This window comes from Coptis chinensis, chromosome 8 (assembly GCF_015680905.1).
Source record: "Coptis chinensis isolate HL-2020 chromosome 8, ASM1568090v1, whole genome shotgun sequence".
Classification (NCBI taxonomy): domain Eukaryota; kingdom Viridiplantae; phylum Streptophyta; class Magnoliopsida; order Ranunculales; family Ranunculaceae; genus Coptis; species Coptis chinensis.
The window spans coordinates 84,193,107-84,211,482 of record NC_141463.1 but is presented as its reverse complement, the minus strand read 5'-3'; the positions used below and the strand labels follow the sequence as shown (position 1 = coordinate 84,211,482).

The following is an 18,376-nucleotide window of genomic DNA, read 5'->3' as shown; positions in this document are numbered from 1 at the left end:
TTCTAAGTAATAATGAAAATTGTGTCGTATGTATTGATTTAGCACCTCAATCTTTGGAACTAAATCCTAGGTGGCGGTTTCTAATTGTACATACCAGTTACCCTAATCGACCCAGAAGAAAATCATTTTTTTTGGCAACGTGCTCCATCTCATGTGACCATTTATGTTGATACGAATAAATAGATAGATAAATCTACTATCTATATAGTAAAGTAGAGACCTCCAATAGAGGGTTTTCTCTCTCCTAGGTGGCACTCTAATACGAGAGTTAGCCTTTTCTAATAGCTCCTACAATGCCATGTAGACTTCTCTCTCAATTAAAACTCTTGACTTCTTAAGAAACTTAAAGACCTCCAAATTTAATACGTTGATAGAATTAATCCGTTGGAAAATACCAGCCCACAATTAAGGACAGGAAGATTGGTGGTGTTGAGCTTTTTTTCAGAGACAATATATAAGAAGATTCAATCGATTAGATGATCTTCAATGCTGATGATTAATGTTCTCTTGGTGGCTCTTCTTGCATCTTATTCTAAAGAAACACCGTTTGTTTTAGCAATGGAAGTAATCATCCAAAGTGAAGCTATGGATATCAGATGGGCCAGTATCAGCTCTGCCAACAGACATACACCCACAAAACATGAAAAAATAAAAAGGATTAGAACCCCAGAAAAACTAGAGCTATGAATTATGTCACGAGGATAAAAGTGCTTGAACCTCAAAAAGACCGAGTAACATTCACTGGAAGCAGGTAAAACTCTAAAAAAAAAAATGAAAAACTATGAACTTTTGGTATGCGTACACTCAAATACCTCTTATTTATGGTACTGCGGTGAAACTTGGGTTTCCCAGCCTTCAATAAGTCTTTAGTGTACAGAACTACATAAAGTGAGATCTAAGCGTTAGTTTCCTTTCTAAACCAGAGAATGTTCCAATGACCAAGTGTGTGTACTCTATGAAACTACCATAATATAGCTTAAATATCTGTACTATCTAAAACTACAAAAATATAGCCGTCTGAACCATACATACCATATTTAAGGTAACCAACATTGATGAAAATGTCAGAGAATCAAATGGTATATCATCCAGAGCAAACATGCAACATTCTAGAGACTCAGGGCCTGGCGAAAAGTGGGGAATCTTCAATTTCGCTAGGAAAATTATATACGTCTGCTCCATATGCAACATTAGTAAATATACATAATCTTTACAGAGTCCACAACAAGTCAGTATCTAACTCCACTTTGTAGAAAATAAGTTATGTACAACACAACACACATAGCTTCTTTGAAGAGTTTGAGTGTATTATGGTATTTTCGGTATTTCCACTTTCCATAAAATAGATAATGTACAAGTCCAGTTTCTCTTTGGAACACATAGCCGAGGAGTTCGAGTATGTATTTTGGTATTTCCAATTTCGATTATGTACAAGTCCAATCTCTTTTCCGGATTCATTGGCAAACAAAATAATACAATTGGAATTTCTATATATACTTTCAGTCTTGCTTCTCATAATTTCCTACACGATCAAGTTCTTTACTTCGATCTTCCCATCTATACTCTCAAGAAACGACAATTTGCTTTTGCATAAGGGAGATAATAAACTATATAAGATCCTTGAATGTGTGAGCTATAGATTGTATATATATATATAGTACGAAATTGCAACTTGCTCTTGCAAAGGTAAGATAATAAGTTATAGAAGATCCTTGAATTTGCAAGCTATATATTGTCTATAGATAGTCGATATGTATTCAAGAACATCAACACTTTGAATGTGGTTTTTATTAAGAGATAGTTGTATAACAGTAGAATTTTAACTTGAATCCCCAGACTCCCTAAGAAATCTTTCATAATCTACGTACTATCAACAAAATGAACAGTTCATAAAAATTTCTCATATGCTATAGTTTAGACGTAGATGATGGCTTAGAGTTGGGAGAAAATTAGTTTTTCTAATCCCCTGAACCCGCTGAGAGATCTCAATATTATCCCCCTTTGTTGTCAAAGAATCATCTAACTTAACTTTCCAAATAAGCACAAGGACTCCAAGTAAGGCACTGGAACTGCTTCAAATAATAACTCCAGCCGACTTGGGGTCAACCATGGGAATAGGCAAACAGTTGGTCCTCCTTGAAGTCTAATTAAATAGTCCATCAAACACAGAAGTTATTGGTTAATTTTTTTTTAAGAGGCAATGTTTATGAGCTGGGAACTTTTTGATATAAACCTTTATATGGGAGAGTATGCATAAACGTCTATTGGGATCTTCAGAAATTAATTGTTGACCTTAACTTTTCAGATTTTTTTTTCATCTTCACCACTGGTAATGCATAACCGATGACAAAAAAGAATTCATCAATATTTAGCGATGATTATTGAAGATTTACATTGTTTCAATTATTAGTTTGTTTGTTTACTTAAATTTACACAAAACAAAAGTCAATTAAAAAAATTAAATTGTACGTTCAAAAATAATCTAGACACTATGTTCTTTGCATTATTTTTTGTTGAACATGTTATTGGTCCACTCAGTTTGACATTACATGAATCACACATTATAAAAGTGATACTTAAGGAGAGAGATTGTACAGAGGAAACAAATTGTTAGTAATATTAGTAGTGGAGACTTCCGTGAAAGACTCATATAACTTAAATCTTTCCCATCAAAAAGTGCCGGACCAAAACCACAACCCCTAATGGATACATTACTTGGACTGCAAGGAAACATTGAATTGATAGAGTACGCATTGGACATTGGAGCATACAATGTTCGAATATTGCCAACAAAATACCGAAAAGATCTCTGGCGTATGCCCGGGTTCAAAATCAGTTAAACCCTAATAAATTAAAGTCGTACCAGACTACTACCAGTCCCGGGGGACAGTCCCGTAGCAGCTGGAGAAGGAAAAAGAAGCTGTGATGACGACAACGAAAAGCACAGAGGAGGGATCGGAGAAGGCATCTCTAGAGGTTGGAGGTCTACGGCGCTGCGAGAAGAAGAGAAAAGGACTGGCACTCGAGCTGAGGCCGTGTTCTTCCAAGGACAAGAAGAGGAGGAGGAGGAGGAGGGAGTCTCTAATTACCACAACCGTATTCAGCAGAACCATCACCACTACTACCACCACCACCACCACCAAAACCGATTTCGTGACCATGTCGTTCCCCAAGGCAGAGGAAGAGCATAAGAAGATGACTATTTACATTTGCTGCACAGCTCGTGGTAATTCTCCGCTGCCATCGCCAAGCAATCCCTTTGTTTCGGAATATATTTTGTACAAGATAGATCCCAATAAGCGTACAAAAAAATCCAAAGATCCTCCCCTCCTCCTCGACCTCTTCCTTCCCCCAATGCCCAAAGGTTATCCCGCTAATGGTGTAAGTTTCGTATCATTGGACTCCAAACTCTATGCTATCGGTGGTTCAACTTATGGTATAAATTATAAAATAGATTGTATCTATCCAAATGTGTTGGTGTGTGATATTTCGTCCCCACCCCTGTCTGGGTGGAACTTCCTTCCATGTCTTCACCGAGGGCAAAACGGCCCCCAGCAATAGTCGTCCACAACAAGATTTTTGTATTCGGTGGCACTTGTTACTCTCCTGGCAATTTCGGCGAGGTCTTTGATCCACAGTTGGGTACGTGGCAACCTCTTCCTGATCCTCCGCATATCTATCCTGGCCGCGAACTAAGCTGCGTGCATGACATGGAGAGGGGACGGATCATTGTCTTCCCTGCATTTCAGAGTCCTGCCCTCTCTTTTCACTTGGAAACCCGCTCCTGGAACACAATTCCGGTTATGGTCCACGGTCGATCTACACCTGTCCTTGTGGGTGACTTTCTTTACGATTTTCACAACCAGAAGTTGTATGCCTGGGATTTGTCCCAGCCCGAACCAGTTCAGACCCCGGTTTGTGGTTTGGAGGAAGAGACTAAGATTATGACCGAGAGTGGCCATAGAACCCACCTGTTTTATTTAGGCAAGGGTAAGTTATGTATGATGTGGTACCAGGATCATCAACAATGGCAAAAGGAGGTCGTTGTTCTCTGCTTAAGGTTTTGGGTTGGTACCACTCGTCACGGTCGCCTACATGCTGTTGTAGACCGCTGCGAACCTTACTTGGCCCCTGGGTTTGATGTCTACTCTTTCATTTCGGCAAATTAGGTGCATCTCCTACTCTCCCTCTCCGGATATGCTTTCACTTGTATCTTTTGATTTGCCCAGTGTCAATTCTGTACTGTCTGTCCGTTCTTTCATGTGGTCTGTTGCTAATTTGTCATTGAGTCCATTACTTGAAAATTGTTATTTGTGCCCCAACCATTTTGAGTTAAAGTAGATTATATTGGTGAACTAAACTTTATCAATGCAAAACAAAATAACAAAAACAAAGGTTACATTCTTTGACTTATTCTTACAGGTTATAACATGCTCTAATTATTTGTGAATCTAAATCAGTGGTTTCATTTGTTGCATGCTCATGCTCGATTGATGCACTTGTGTGAATCCAAATCACTGTCGAAAAGAAAATACAAAGCCTAGCTGCTTATGGTTTTAGAAAAACATGGCTTTCCTCTTTCTGGTTGACCTCTTGCAGTCTTGCGTACGTAGCCAAAGACTGCTAAACACCAAGTGAGCTGTGAAGCCCCGTGGGTTGGATAATAGGTACTTGCCAGTGGCGGTCAGGAAGCTTTACTTCTTCCTGCAGCCGTTCAAACTTTAAGTGGAAGTGGTATTTTACAGAGAGGTTGAAACTTGCCCAAACTCATTATTGTAGGATTGCTGAACTTGTCTTTGACTGTCTTGCCAAACATTGTATCTTGATGTATGCAATGCCACACTCGAATCTTGTTAGAATTTGTTTGGGGTTTTTCATATGCGACTTGGGAAATATGGGCCGAGAATAACTTTTGGGTTCTGCACTTCTACCTAAAAGAGTGAGTGGATATCTTTTGAAATTAGTTCCTTTTATACATTACTACCAAGTCTTTATTTGAACATTATTTGAGTAGATGGTACCGTAATAATGATATGATTACAACAAATTAAAAAGTAGGTGTATCAATTATCATGTCCTCCTCCTGCGATGTCTGTCAGTGATGGTTGATAATACTTGGGATACAGTCTAAAGAAAGTATACAACCATTTTGACCAAAAGTTTCCTCCCATCGATTCTTCAAGTGTGCAACAATGAGTTGTCTGATCTATTTGTGTTCCCTCCTCTTCTCAATCAAATGCAGCCCTGAGCCCCCCACCCTTTATTTGATTATATTTTAGAAATATTTTTTATGCTTTCTTTGGTCGGAAGTCGGCACCATGTCATTGGCTATTTGACTGTAATGTCACTTATTACTGTTTTGCCAGAGAGATTAAACATTACCAATTAGCCGTATATGAAGGTACGTGTCTTCTTAAAGCATAGGTACTGCATGTGTGTTCAACTGTTCGTAAATCTAAACATAGGTAACTGCTTTTATATTTGCATTCAACTGTTATTTAAATCTAAACACTAGATTCTAACTGTCCTTGGTAGGGCGGTCAATTTGGTTTTTTAATTTTTTAAATTTTGAAAATTTTATTTTTTACAAAAAGAAAATATTCAATTTTAAGCCTGGGGCATTTATGTACAGTTGTTTGCTATCTCCAAATCTGCTGTATGTTTTTGATGCAAATAGATCCTAATTTCCCATCTAGTGGGGGAGAAATCCTAATTGGCTCATCTAGTAGGGGGTAACACTAGTTCACCTTTATTTAAGAGATGAATTTTATTTGCACGAAACAAAATATATAAGATTACATGTCATTTATGTTAACTTGTTGTTGAGGACTAAATTGTATTACACTATCATGTTGTTCCAGTAGTTTGCAAGCATTCTTGTGATAAGTTGTGAATTTAATAATAAGAAATCTTTTTTAGTGATTTTTTTACGTAACAACGTTTTTCTGTTTCTGATTTGGAAATCCTATAATAATTGTGTTAGTTATTATAACTATCCTCATCAACTTTAAACTCTAATTCTACTAGCTCTAGTCACTCTAATAGTTCTGAATGCTTACCTGTTATTCAACTTCATAGAACTTGTATTAAAATGGATGTTGCTTATGACAGGAGTACATGTTGGGCTGGAGTTGGAATAATAGCTTGGAATGGGCAAGGCACAGCAGTGGGAGCACCTATTAGGAGGTTTAAGGCTTGCAGTGCAGAGGAAGTACAGATGATTGCAGTGGAAGTTGCAGTGAAGTTGGCTGTATCACTTGGGTGGAGCTCGGTATAGTTTTGAGGGTGACAATGCCTCAATCATACAAGTGCTACAAAGTTTGATTAGCCCCTGTCACTGGATGCTAGCTACTGTCAGAAACTCTATTTTGAGATCCTAGGCTGTTTTTAGTTTTTGTCAGTTTAAGTGGATTAACAGGCTATTTAATGGGGAGGTACGTGACCTGGCACAATGGGCTAGCCATGGCCAAGGCATCAGGCCTCTTCCAAGTTGTCTGTTGAATCATAATTTATTTCCTTGGAGCTTTTAATATATATAGAGTGGGGATGAGGTCCGTGTCCGTTGGATGTGTGATCCAATGGTTTAGAAATACAATACGAGTTCGTCTACCCGAGGATATCCTCATAGGGACGAGATCTGCGACCGTTGGATGTGTGATCCAACGGTTTAGAAATACAAAATCATCTCATTTTCTCTCTCATTTTTTTTGCTTTTGATTTTCAGACCATTAGATTACACATCCAACGGTCCACGGACCTCATCCCTATGAGGATATCCTCAGGGTAGCCCAGGCATATATATAGTCCGGCTCTTAAAATAATTACCAAACTAAACCAAGTACCAAATTTAAAACAACCCACAACTTCCCTCCAAACTCAACCTTTTCAAAAAAGAGAACATGGAAAATGATTAAATGAGGCTTCAACTAATTCTCAGTTGCCTCCAAAAACTTTCCACCATGAAAGAAGTGAAACAAACACAAGCTCTAATCACAAAAACAGGTCTCACAAACAACACTTTTATACTCCCCAAACTCATCTTCTTCACCGCAATATCTCCCTCAGGTAATCTCGAATATGCCCAAGCTATTTTCAACCAAACGGATTTTAAAACTGCGTTTGTTTATAACACCATGATTAGAGCTTATGCTAAAAGTATATTTCCTGTCAAGGGGATACATATTTATAATGAAATGCATTGTGTGAATGTTAAATGTGATAGCTTTACATACTCTTTTGTACTTAAGGCTTGTGGGCGAGTTTCGTTGCAGAGAAATGGGGAACAAGATGAGGGGGTGGTGGCCTTTTTGTTTGGTAGAAAGGGTGCTGAGATTCATTGTAGGGCTATTCGTGATGGGTTTTATTGTGATGAGTTTGTGCAGAATTCTTTGATTTATATGTATGGGCAGTGTGGGTTGGTTGATTTTTCGAGGTCGGTGTTTGATGAAATGTCGCAGAGAACTGTTGCGGCTTGGAACACTGTGATTGCTGTTTATGATCGAGTCGATGATTTTGAGTCGGCGAATTTGTTGTTTAAGTTGAGTCCTGAGAAGAACGTGGTTTCGTGGAATTCGTTGATTGCGAGGTATAGTAAGATGGGTAATATTGAAGCGGCAAAGAGAGTGTTTATGGAAATGCCTGTTAGAGATGTGATTTCTTGGAATTCAATGATTTCTAGTTATGTGCAGATTAAAGACTATAGACAGGCTTTGGTGCTATTTCGTGCGATGCAGAATAATGGAGTTGAGCCGACTGAAATAACACTTATAGCAGTTTTTGGTGCATGTGCAGAGTCGGGAGACTTGATACTTGGTAGGGAGATTCACGATTTGTTAAAACAGAAAGAGTTTAAGATCGATGGGTATTTAGGCATTGCTCTTGTGGATATGTATGCCAAGTGTGGGAGCTTGAATGTGGCTCGTGAAGTCTTTGATATGTTGAGGATGAAGCATGTAAGCTGTTGGAATTCAATGATTATGGGTTTGTCTGTCCATGGTTACTCTGAGGATGCCCTGGAATTATTTTCTACCATGGAAACAAAATGTGAGGAAGTTGTACCTGATAGGATTACATTTATTGGTGTTTTAATTGCTTGTAGCCATAAGGGTTTGGTCGAAGAAGGTTGCTGCTATTTCCGCCGTATGATTGACAAATATAACATTAGGCCTGATATGAAGCATTATGGCTGCATGGTTGACCTGTTTAGCAGATGGGGTAAACTGGATGAAGCTTATCAGGTTATCAAGACAATGCCATTTGATGCGAACTCTGTGTTGTGGAGGACACTGTTAGGTTCTTGTAGGACATATGGAAATGTGGAGTTGGCAGAGGAAGCATTCTCGATGATATCTGAATTAGAGCCCCCCAAAGATGGTGATTATGTCCTGTTATCAAACATCTATGCTGACATGGAGAAATGGGAAGACGTTGAAAGAATGAGGAATGTGATGATAGAATTAGGAGTATTGAAGAAACCCGGTTCTAGTCAGATTGCAATTAAATAACTTAACATCGTGCCGAGAGCGTGAGAACTAATATTCCGTGCATGGTGCATCAGTAGGATTATTCTCTTATAGGGTTAAATGATTTGAAAGAAAAATAGGGATCAAGACTTGAAGGATAAGGCAAAGAGTTACTGTGCTGCTTTTTCATGCTCATAAAAGCTGCTGCACCTTCCACGGATTTCCACGTGAAGAATGGCATTACCAATTCTATAAATGGGACAGTATTTGGCACTCTGAAGAAAGTAGTACTCGCTAGGAAGGAGCAAAACACTGACTTCCCTAACTTTGGGTCCCTAGAAAATACAAGTTCAAAAACGAGAAGGATTGCGTGCTTTTTCAATCTTTTCGACCTTGGTTCCGTAGAACCAAGTCAGAAAAATTGATTTGCTGTCCTAAGAAGCTATGGGTAAATTTTTACACCATCTACAAGAGCGTTCATTGGGATGGATTGTTTCATTTCTCCTTGTATTACAATTATCAGCCAATGAAATTCTGCACTGAAGAATCAAATTCTATAACGCGTCTCACAAAATGTATACCTGCTGGACAGCACGTTATTGTACAAATCACTTAATATTGATAATGGCCAAAGTTTATTGTGAGATGGTTAAGTCTGAAGAATAAGTAATCCAGATCTATAGGGTGAAATTCATGGATGTGAAAGGATCTAGTTATAATTGTGTTTATCCAGCTTATTGGCATTAGTTATATGATTATGGATATTTAATCTCTTACACTGTTTTGTTAATTGTGTCTCATACTGATTTACATATCCATTGGCGTATGCAATATATAAGGTGGAACTATTAATTCTTCATGACCTTACAACCTTGATAGGTTTGGGATATATAGAGTTCTGGCTTTTTCTATGCATTTCCTGTTTCTTATGTCAATTTTTAACTTTCAAATCTTTCTTTGTTAAAAGAAGCATATCTGGAACCATTTATTACCGTTAGTTCAATCTTGTTCAAAAGAAGCTTAATGTTTTCACTTATTAATTTTCTCTAGGTAGGCTGAGCTGTGCTCAAAACTTTGCAGTGGCAATGCATCCTTCAACCATCTGATTCTATAGGTACGAACAGGGCACATCTGTTGATTACGCTTGTTTATGTCGTTGTTGTCTGTCCTCTGTCTATCGACACAATTCAAACAGTAGAAGCTCAGTATATCTGAAGGAAAACATTTTTTTTCAAGGTACACACGCTGACAAACTTAACAATTTTTTTTTGTTTAATTTTTGTTTTCCACTTTGTGTATCAAAGAAACGAAGTGTTTAATTCACTTGTGTGGTTTCACTATCAAAAAAAAAAAAAAAAAATCACTTGTGTGGTTAATTTATATACATTTTGTTTATCCTTTTGATTCACATGGGATGCTCACGAGCTTCATGCTAGTTCTCCTTTTTTATTCCTTTTTATGTGTGAAAGGACGTACTGCTAAGAATAGTTAGATCGTCCAGTTAGTTGAACAATACCTTTACCAATGCTAAGAATAGCACTCTTGGTTTAGATTCCAACCCTCTTTTTTTCTCCTGTGCAAATTGGACTTGAAACCAAGATGTCATATGTGAGGCCATAGGGAACCATCTAAGCTACAAGCTCAAGCATGTCTGCAATGGTATTAAACTACGAGTGATTTTTTTGCTGTTTTAATGCTCAATCCTGCATTAGGCTTGTATTGTGACGAAGGGTCGATTTACTATGAGTGATATGAATGACAGGGACGGCCGGGTAAGCTAGATTGTTGCTTTTTTTTATACTGGTTTCTATAAAATTATTGGGATGCTTCTACTTAGAAACAGTTAATTGTCTAATTTGGAAACACCTGCCAGAGATGAGCTGCATGCTTGGTGGTTGGTGGTATAACCGTATAAGAACATGGACCATTTCAAACCTTCAAGGGCAAGCTATCTTTATAATTTACCTCACCAAAGAGAGGAATGGGCCTACGATATGCTAACAAACTTACATGAACTTTAAAGCAGTAGTCAGTCTCAAATAATCAAACAAACCTAGTGTCTCCTTCTTTTTCTTCTTTTGCATCAGCATCATTTTCTCTTCTCTGTGCTTACTGCTTAGGCTGCCAAGATCCAACTAAGAGAGGTTTTCATTTTTGTATTACTTGGAGTACCTACTTTAGTACTGAAACTAGATTTTGGACCCGGGCATACGCCCGGGATCTATTAAATATGTTAATGAGCAGCGATTATGGTGCATAAATACTTAGAAACTAAGAGATCAAATTGAGATAGCATCTTCACTTTATGGTTTAGGATATTAATCCATAATTTTCAAATAAAATTATCTTAAACTCGATCTAGCTTGTATAATAGTTTTCTTAGATTTATGGTGATTTAGCGACAAATTTTGAATCGAGAATATATTTTTATTGAAAATAAACCGAAATCGTTAATGAGCGGTGATTATGGTGCATAAGTACTTGGAAACTAAAGGGATCAAATTGAGATAGCCGAAAGCAAAATGATTATGGTACATAAGTACTTGGAAACTAAGGGATCAAATTGAGATAGCCTCTTCACTTTGTAGTTTAGGATATTAATCCGTAATTTTCAAATGAAATTATCTTAAACTCGATCTAGCTTGTATAATAGTTTTATTAGATTTATGGTGATTTAACGGTAAATCATCACCGCTCAGCTTACGTACTAATGTGTACAAATCACTAAAACAGATTGATTGTTTTCATATCCTCAAAGAATACACTACTCCCACTTGAAAATTTTTATCACATGAACGTGTCATACGAACGGGTGTCGTTATATTAAATTATTCAAAAAAATATTAGCAACTATGCATAGTTATGAGATATAAAAATTATATTAATTACTTAATTAAATTTCTTGCACCACTCTCTATAAAAAGGAAGCATCAAACCTTGATAAAACTCATCGACTTCTTTTCATTGTTAGTTTTAACAATAGAAGTTTGATTGAAGTTTTTTGAGAATGTCCAATTTGGTGAAGATAATATTGAAGCTACTTGAATAGCAAGGCATTCCCAATCACAATAAAAGAAGTATGATAAACACTACTTAAAATGCAAAACTATATTTGTCGAGACATTTATTCCCCCTACATATAATACAAATATATTTTAGGGTTATTAGTTGAATGCATTTGCATCAAGTTTATGATTTTCCATTAATTATTCTTTGAGGTTAGTTTAATGTAGATGCGTTGCGTTCAGTTTCCAAATTCTCATTAATTATTCTTTGAGGTTAGTTTAATGCGGTTGCATCAAGTTTCCGATTTCCTATCAATTATTATTTAAGGTTAGTTCGGTCAATTGCATCCATTTTATGATATCAGTTACTTATTCATTATGGTTAATTCATGATGTTGCATCCAATTTTTTATGTTTAGTTAATTAGTATTTGAGATTAGTTTATTACATTTGCATCCGTGTTCTAATCTCTCGTTAATTACTCTTTGAGGTTAGTTCAATACATCATCGCATCAGGTTTCACGTTTTTCGTTAATTGTTTTTCTAAGTTAGTTCGATAGTTTACAATTTCTATACGGTTTGCATACATGTAAGAGTCCGTTTTTAAAATTCACTTTCATTTTGGGTTCCTAATTACTCGTAATTACTCATGTGAGAAGGCTAAAAAGCGGACATTTATGCTTTGAGGTCGGTGTGATCTTGATTACATCCGACTTCGATTTCCGGTTAACTATTTTTTATGATATTTCAATGCATTTGCATCCAATTTCGATTTCCGTTAGTTAATATCTTATTTTAGTTTAATGCGGTTGCATCTAGTTTTTGGTTTTTCATTAATTATTCTTTGAGGTTAGTTCAAACGGTTGCATCCAATTTCGAATTTATGTTAATTGTTCTTTGAGGTTAGTTCAATGCATTTGCATCAAGTTTTCGATTTAAGTTAATTATTTTTTGAGGTTAGTTCAATGCGATTACATCAAATTTATAATTTCCGATAATTATTCATTTAGGTTAGTTCAGTGTAGTTTCATCTATTTTTCAATGTTTCGTTAATTAGTCTTTGAGATTAGTTCATTGCATTTGGATACAGTTTTCGATTTCCCCTTTAAGATTAGTTCAATACATCTGCATCTAGTCTCTGATTATTTATGCTTTGAGATTAGTTCAATGCAATTATATCTGGTTTTTTATTTCCCGTTAATTATTTTTTGAGATTATTTCAATGCATTTGCATTTAGTTTCCGATTTCCCACCAATTATTCTATGAGGTTAGTTTAATGCAGTTGCATTCGGTTTTTTATTTTATGTTAATTATTTTTTGAGTTTAGTTCAATGCATTTGCATCCAGTTTCCGATTTCTCGGCCCATTAATTATTATCTGAGGTTTGTTTGATGTATTTGGATACCGTTTCCGATTTTCCGTTAAATATTTTTCAAAGATTTGCATACAATTTCTAATTTCCCTTTAGTTATTATCTGACGTTAGTTTAATGCAATTGCACCCAGTTTTCAATTTATAGTTAATTAGTTTCTTAGTTTAGTTTATTGCATTTGCATAAAGTTTCCAATTTCTCGTTAATTACTCTTTTGAGCTCGGTTATGCATTTGGATCCATTTCGATTTTTTTTAATTATCCAATGTGGTGTATAATATCAACTTCTATCGATCCATCTCAGAAGTGTCCTTGCAAAACATAACATAAAAGTAAATTATGTTTGATTTATTATGTGGGATCATTGAAGATTATCCAGTTCCCGATTTTCCATTAATTATTCTTTAAATTATGCATGACTTACTATGTAGAATATTCAAAGATTATCTACGAACGGGTGTTGTTATATTAATTAGTTTGAAAAATATTTGCAAATATACAAAACTATTATATATTAATATTATATTGATCACTCAACCAAATTTCTTATAACGTGAAAACCTCATTCTCCATTAAAAAAAAAATAACTCATGTACCTTTAATAAAACCCTTCAACTTCATTTTGTTGTTTAATAATAAAAGTTTGATTGAAGTTTTGTGAGATTGCCTAATAAGGTGAAGTTCATATATATTGTAGCTACTTGAATAGCAAAGAGTTCCCAATCATACGGAAAGAGATAAGGTAAACATAATTTTAAATGCAAAACTATACTTATCGAGACATTCCCACAACATATAACCCAACTATGTTTTGAGGTTAGTTAAATGCATTTGTATCCAGGTTTCGATTTTTCCGTTATTTATATTTTGAGGTTAGTTCAATCTGATTTGCATCCAGTTTTCGATTTCTCGTTAATTATTCTTTTCGATTAGTTCAATACATTTGCATCCAATTTCCAATTCTGATTAATTGTTCTTTGAGGTCGATTCAATGCATTTTGCATCCGGTTTACGATTTCAAGAATTATTTTGTGAGATTAGTTTAATGCGATTTTGCATCCAGGTTTCGATTTTCGTTTATTATTTGATAAAGTTACATTTGCATCTAGTTTCGATTTCTCATTAATTATTGTTTGAGATTAGTTCAATGAATTTGCATCCAGGTTTCCTATTTTCCATTAATTATTTCTTGAGGTTAGTTCAATGCATTTGCATCCAGGTTTATTTTTGAGATTAGTTCGGTAGCGGTTCCATCCGGTTTCCGATTTCCCATTAATTATTTTTTAATATTAGTTCCCATTTTGCATCATGCTTCCAATTAATAATTAATTTTTTTTTCTTTGATGTTAATTCAATGCAATTGCATCAAGTTTCGATTTCCTATTAATTTAATCTTTGATGGTTAGCTCAATGCATTTGCATCCAGGTTTCGATTTTGCCGACAATTATTTTTTATGTTAGTTTGATGTATTTGCATCCAAGTTTTGATTTTCCGTTAATTATTCTTTGAGGTTATTTTAATACAAGTTGTATCTATATATATTCCAATTTTCTATTAATTACTTTTTAAGATTAGTTTAATGTTTGCATTTGCATCCAATTTTGATTTTTTGTTAAATATTATTTGAGGTTAGTTCGATACATTTGCATCCGGTTTTGGTCCCCATTAATTGTTTTTTTACATTAGTTTCATTCAATATTACATATATTTTAAAATATTTGTCATTATTTTGCTTTTTTTTTTTTTTTTTTTTTTTTTTTTTTTTTTCCATTTTTCTATTATATATTTTGTAATGTTATTTTTGTATAATTGTTTTTAACTATGTTTTGAGGGTGTGTTAATGATATATTGAAATAAGTCGGTGTTTTATCATAGACACTAAAATTGTATGATTTGTAGTAGGGAATTAGTTTATACAAATTACATATTTTTAGCAATTTTTTTTATTTGATCAAATATATAAGAATTGGAACACTAAAAGTGTTTGATTCAGAATGTGAAAATTACCTTTTACAAATCACCTATTTTTTTAGCAATTTTAAAAATATTTGTCGTTATTATTGCTTTGCCGTTATTTTTTTTATTTTCTATTATATATTTTGTGATGTTATTTTTTGTATAATTGTTTTTAACTATGTTTTGAGGCCGTGTTAAGAAATATATTCGAAATAAGTCGGTGTTTTATCATAGACACTAAAATTGTATGATTTGTAATAAGGAATTATACAAATTATTATTATTATTATTTTTTTATTTGATCAAATATATAATAATTGGAACACTAAAATTGTTTGATTCATAATATGAAATTACCTTTTACAAATCACCTATTTTTTAGTAATTTTTTTTATTTGATCAAATATATAAGAATTGGAAATACACTCAAACTCTCCAAATATAATAATTAGAAATACACTCAAACTCTTCTAAGAGGTTCTATGTATGTGAGATTGTAGGTTATTAGAAAAGACTATTTTTCATATTAGAGTGTCACATAGGAGAGAGAAAAAACTAACTCTCTCATATTAGAGTGCCACATAGGAAAGAGAAAATCCTCAATTAGAGGTCTCTACTTTAGTATATAGATAGTAGACTTAATAGACTTTTGGTATTCAAATATTGTAATTACTGGAGTAGTAATTCTTGTAGAACAAAATGTAAATTTTCTCATGTAAACAATCTTAACTAATCGGATTACATTCTTCGAAACTTCCTTACCAGTTGGCTGCCATATACATTTTATAAAATTGTGAGAGACAAAATTACTATCTCACAATCTCTTCTATAGTTTTAGCGGGTGATAGTTAGCCACCTCAGCATCAGACGACACATTGCTAGTGTTTCCCTACTATTTTCTCTCCCAGACATGCAAGAAGAATCATGGATTTACAAATACTATATATGATTGATAAGCTAGTTCTTGTAGCAAAACTCTAGTATTGACCTCCTTGATATGTTTTCCCGAACTGCCAATCAGCAGGGGCGATGTTGTAACTTGTGATTGTTCTCCCATCGCTCGTGGTAACTTGGAAGGAGAGGCTTTGGCCATTCATGTAAGAATTACTCTGCCAGTTTTGACCCCAGTTCCTTGACATGGGTTGCCACCCTGTTCTTGAACCCTTGACGGATACTGAGTGGACATCCCCTGCGCCTCCGACGTTAGTGATCAAGACCAAGTTAAAGTAAGAGTGGCCGTTGATGGTGTACCTTATTCCTCCTTTCTTCATACAAGGTACCCTGCCATAAGTAGTAATAACAAATATTAGTTCAACGAATGGTTCTCAAACTGTTCACTTTGTTCTCAGCGTATGAAAACGGACTATATACTCTGAATCAACTTCTTAATAATATCATCCAACCCTACAAACTTAAACTTGGGATAAAGAATGCACAAGTTGGATCTTGGAGTTGAGAATTGATGTTTAGAGGTTAGCAAATATTACCTTCTAAAGGATACTGGAACAATTCCAGCACGATACTGTGCAATTTGTAAGAAAGCAGGTTCTGCCAGATCAAAATGTTGGAGAGGAGGATTGCACCAGCCACCATTGTCATTTGACTGAGCAGGGTTAGGGGGGCAGAAGTTTGTTGCAGTAACTGTAATGCTTCCAGGGAGACACCATCTGGGGTCATCGTTGCATCTCATCTCATAACATGACCCGCAACTCAACCCATTATTGAAAAGGGCTGTGCTGAGTGCTGCAGTGTTAGTTCCATATCCCTGGCTATACAAGTTTCCATATCCACATGCACCCCCTGCAAACATACATTTCATTAGAAACACAAACTTTAGGAACATGACATTGCATCAAATAGGATTGGAAACAGAGAGGTTCACTCTTATGCCTATTATCAGGTCCCTTACCGTGATATTGATGACCACATTAAATTTTTATTTTGTTTTTGTACTATGCTTTTGACGCAATTCAACCGCTGTATAAATGTTTAAGAATTTCTCATAGTAGTTTTTATGTTATTTTTTTTTCTTGTGCTGGCGATCACTGTATCTGCTTGCTTTCTAGGAGTTACTTAAACACGCAATAGGATTCAATGCTAACTCAAACTCACCCATTGTGCCAGAAGCATCTCCCCCGCCATAAAATGTGGCATGAGCGCCCTCCCAACCTCCATAGTCTCCGAAAATGCCATGTAAGTGTAGGTTGAAGACGACGAAGGAGAAGAGAAGAGCAAGAGAGCACCCTTGAATGGCCATCGCAAGAGGAGCTCAAGAAGTAGAGCTAGAGAAAGACTTAGCTGAGTTGGTTTGTTTAGTACAATTTGCTTGTAGAAGAAGGGAGGGTGCATGTCTGTTTATATAAGAAACTTAGTGAGGAAGGGCAGGTGAAAGGGGGAGGCGATATGGTGATGTCGCATGGTTGTTAACAAACTCTGTAGAAAGAGACAAGTTAGCAATTCTCAGTTTGAGATGCTACAAAGCAGTTTGTAAGTTTAATTGCAGAAATCAAGTGCACATGCAGATGTTCCAATTCGATTACCAACTGCTTCACCTAAAGGGTCCTACCCGCACATGCATATTGCAACTGATTCTCACTAATGTTAAGCCTTTTCTTACCTGATTTTCACAGTTATGTAGTTGTGTAACTCCAACTACATTGACTGTTCTTTATGTAGTTTTTGTATATTGAAGTTTTTTTTCTGGTAACCGTATATTGGAGAGGTTATAAGTGCAATTTGCATAAACCTTTGCACTTCCTCATTATTCATTTTCTTTTTGGATAATGATGCACATTCTCATTAGATGTTTGCACTTTTCACCACATTTACACTTGCAGTTGATTCTTGAATTTATTCCATTTCTGTTTTTGTTTCTCTTTTGGCTCTCTTTTGTAGGTCAATGAGTGTTAGTATCTAATGTTGTTAAATGCTTTAATTCCCCAATCAAACTGCACTTTCAATTTCGTTGGGATGATCAATAGATTTCTGTATGCTCTGTCAGTAAGTGTTAAAGCCTTTAAAGGTACATTTGCTTCTTACCTCAAGAAAGAGGCTATTGCATCTCCAGCATGTCTCATGTCTTGTCCTTGGTTAGCAATCTGCCATATTCGATGCATTTAATATGCAAATTTTATTCAAGGACAACATATGAACTGCCACCAGCTGATTCAACAACTTCATACAATTGATGAATGTACCGCATAGTATCTTTGCTTGATAAGTAGTTTTAAGTTTTAACTTTATTTGAAGACAATATTTAGAGGTTATGTTTTTGTATTCATGGATTCAGATTGCCCATGCCCGGACATGGGTTTTATAGCATTGCTTGTTATTGTATTAAAATTTAAATGGTTCTGCTAAAATGAGATTTTTAAGATTTTGCTAGAGAGGTAGAGATTGTCCAGTGATACATACATAATACTAACGACTGTCAGTATTCAGATAAAAAACATATCAGATTTGATTCTAAAAGCAACGAGATGTTCAAGCGCGTCTGTGTTACATTATTTTATATAAGAAGATTCTCCTCATTCATATAAAATGTGCTATTTAACCCACCCGCCCCAAAATTAGTTTGTTA

At 35.3% G+C, this 18,376-nt stretch overlaps 1 protein-coding gene and 1 pseudogene across 7 annotated transcripts; one reads left to right on the top strand and one right to left on the bottom strand.

The window, feature by feature from the left end:
• The first annotated feature begins 2,705 nt into the window (after positions 1-2,705).
• On the top strand, positions 2,706-17,057 carry LOC147483665 (pentatricopeptide repeat-containing protein At1g06143 pseudogene; annotated as a pseudogene). 6 transcript variants are annotated; one of them, XR_015205780.1, is made up of 4 exons: positions 2,713-4,169; positions 6,112-8,910; positions 9,513-9,576; positions 16,921-17,057. The product of XR_015205780.1 is annotated as a pentatricopeptide repeat-containing protein At1g06143 pseudogene, transcript variant X2 (transcript). The 6 variants fall into 6 exon arrangements; XR_015205781.1 differs by lacking the exons at positions 9,513-9,576; positions 16,921-17,057 and having other exon boundaries at positions 2,706-3,381; positions 6,112-9,238; XR_015205779.1 differs by lacking the exons at positions 9,513-9,576; positions 16,921-17,057 and having other exon boundaries at positions 6,112-9,238.
• On the bottom strand, positions 15,481-17,518 carry LOC147483664 (expansin-A8-like). The gene is made up of 3 exons (XM_086580146.1): positions 16,909-17,518; positions 16,284-16,596; positions 15,481-16,077 (listed from the first exon to the last, which is right to left on the bottom strand). The coding sequence occupies exons 1-3, from the start codon at positions 17,051-17,053 to the stop codon at positions 15,774-15,776; spliced, it is 762 nt and encodes a 253-aa protein (XP_086436272.1). The 5' UTR covers positions 17,054-17,518; the 3' UTR covers positions 15,481-15,773.
• Positions 17,519-18,376: the final 858 nt, after the last annotated feature.

Excerpts from the sequence above, each read along its gene's own strand:
- LOC147483664 (XM_086580146.1), bottom strand. The coding sequence starts at position 17,053 with ATGGCCATTCAAGGGTGCTCTCTTGCTCTTCTCTTCTCCTTCGTCGTC. Across the intron at positions 16,597-16,908 it reads AGATGCTTCTGGCACAATGG|GGGGTGCATGTGGATATGGA; the intron begins GTGAGTTTGAGT and ends GTATGTTTGCAG. Across the intron at positions 16,078-16,283 it reads GTTCCAGTATCCTTTAGAAG|GGTACCTTGTATGAAGAAAG; the intron begins GTAATATTTGCT and ends TACTTATGGCAG.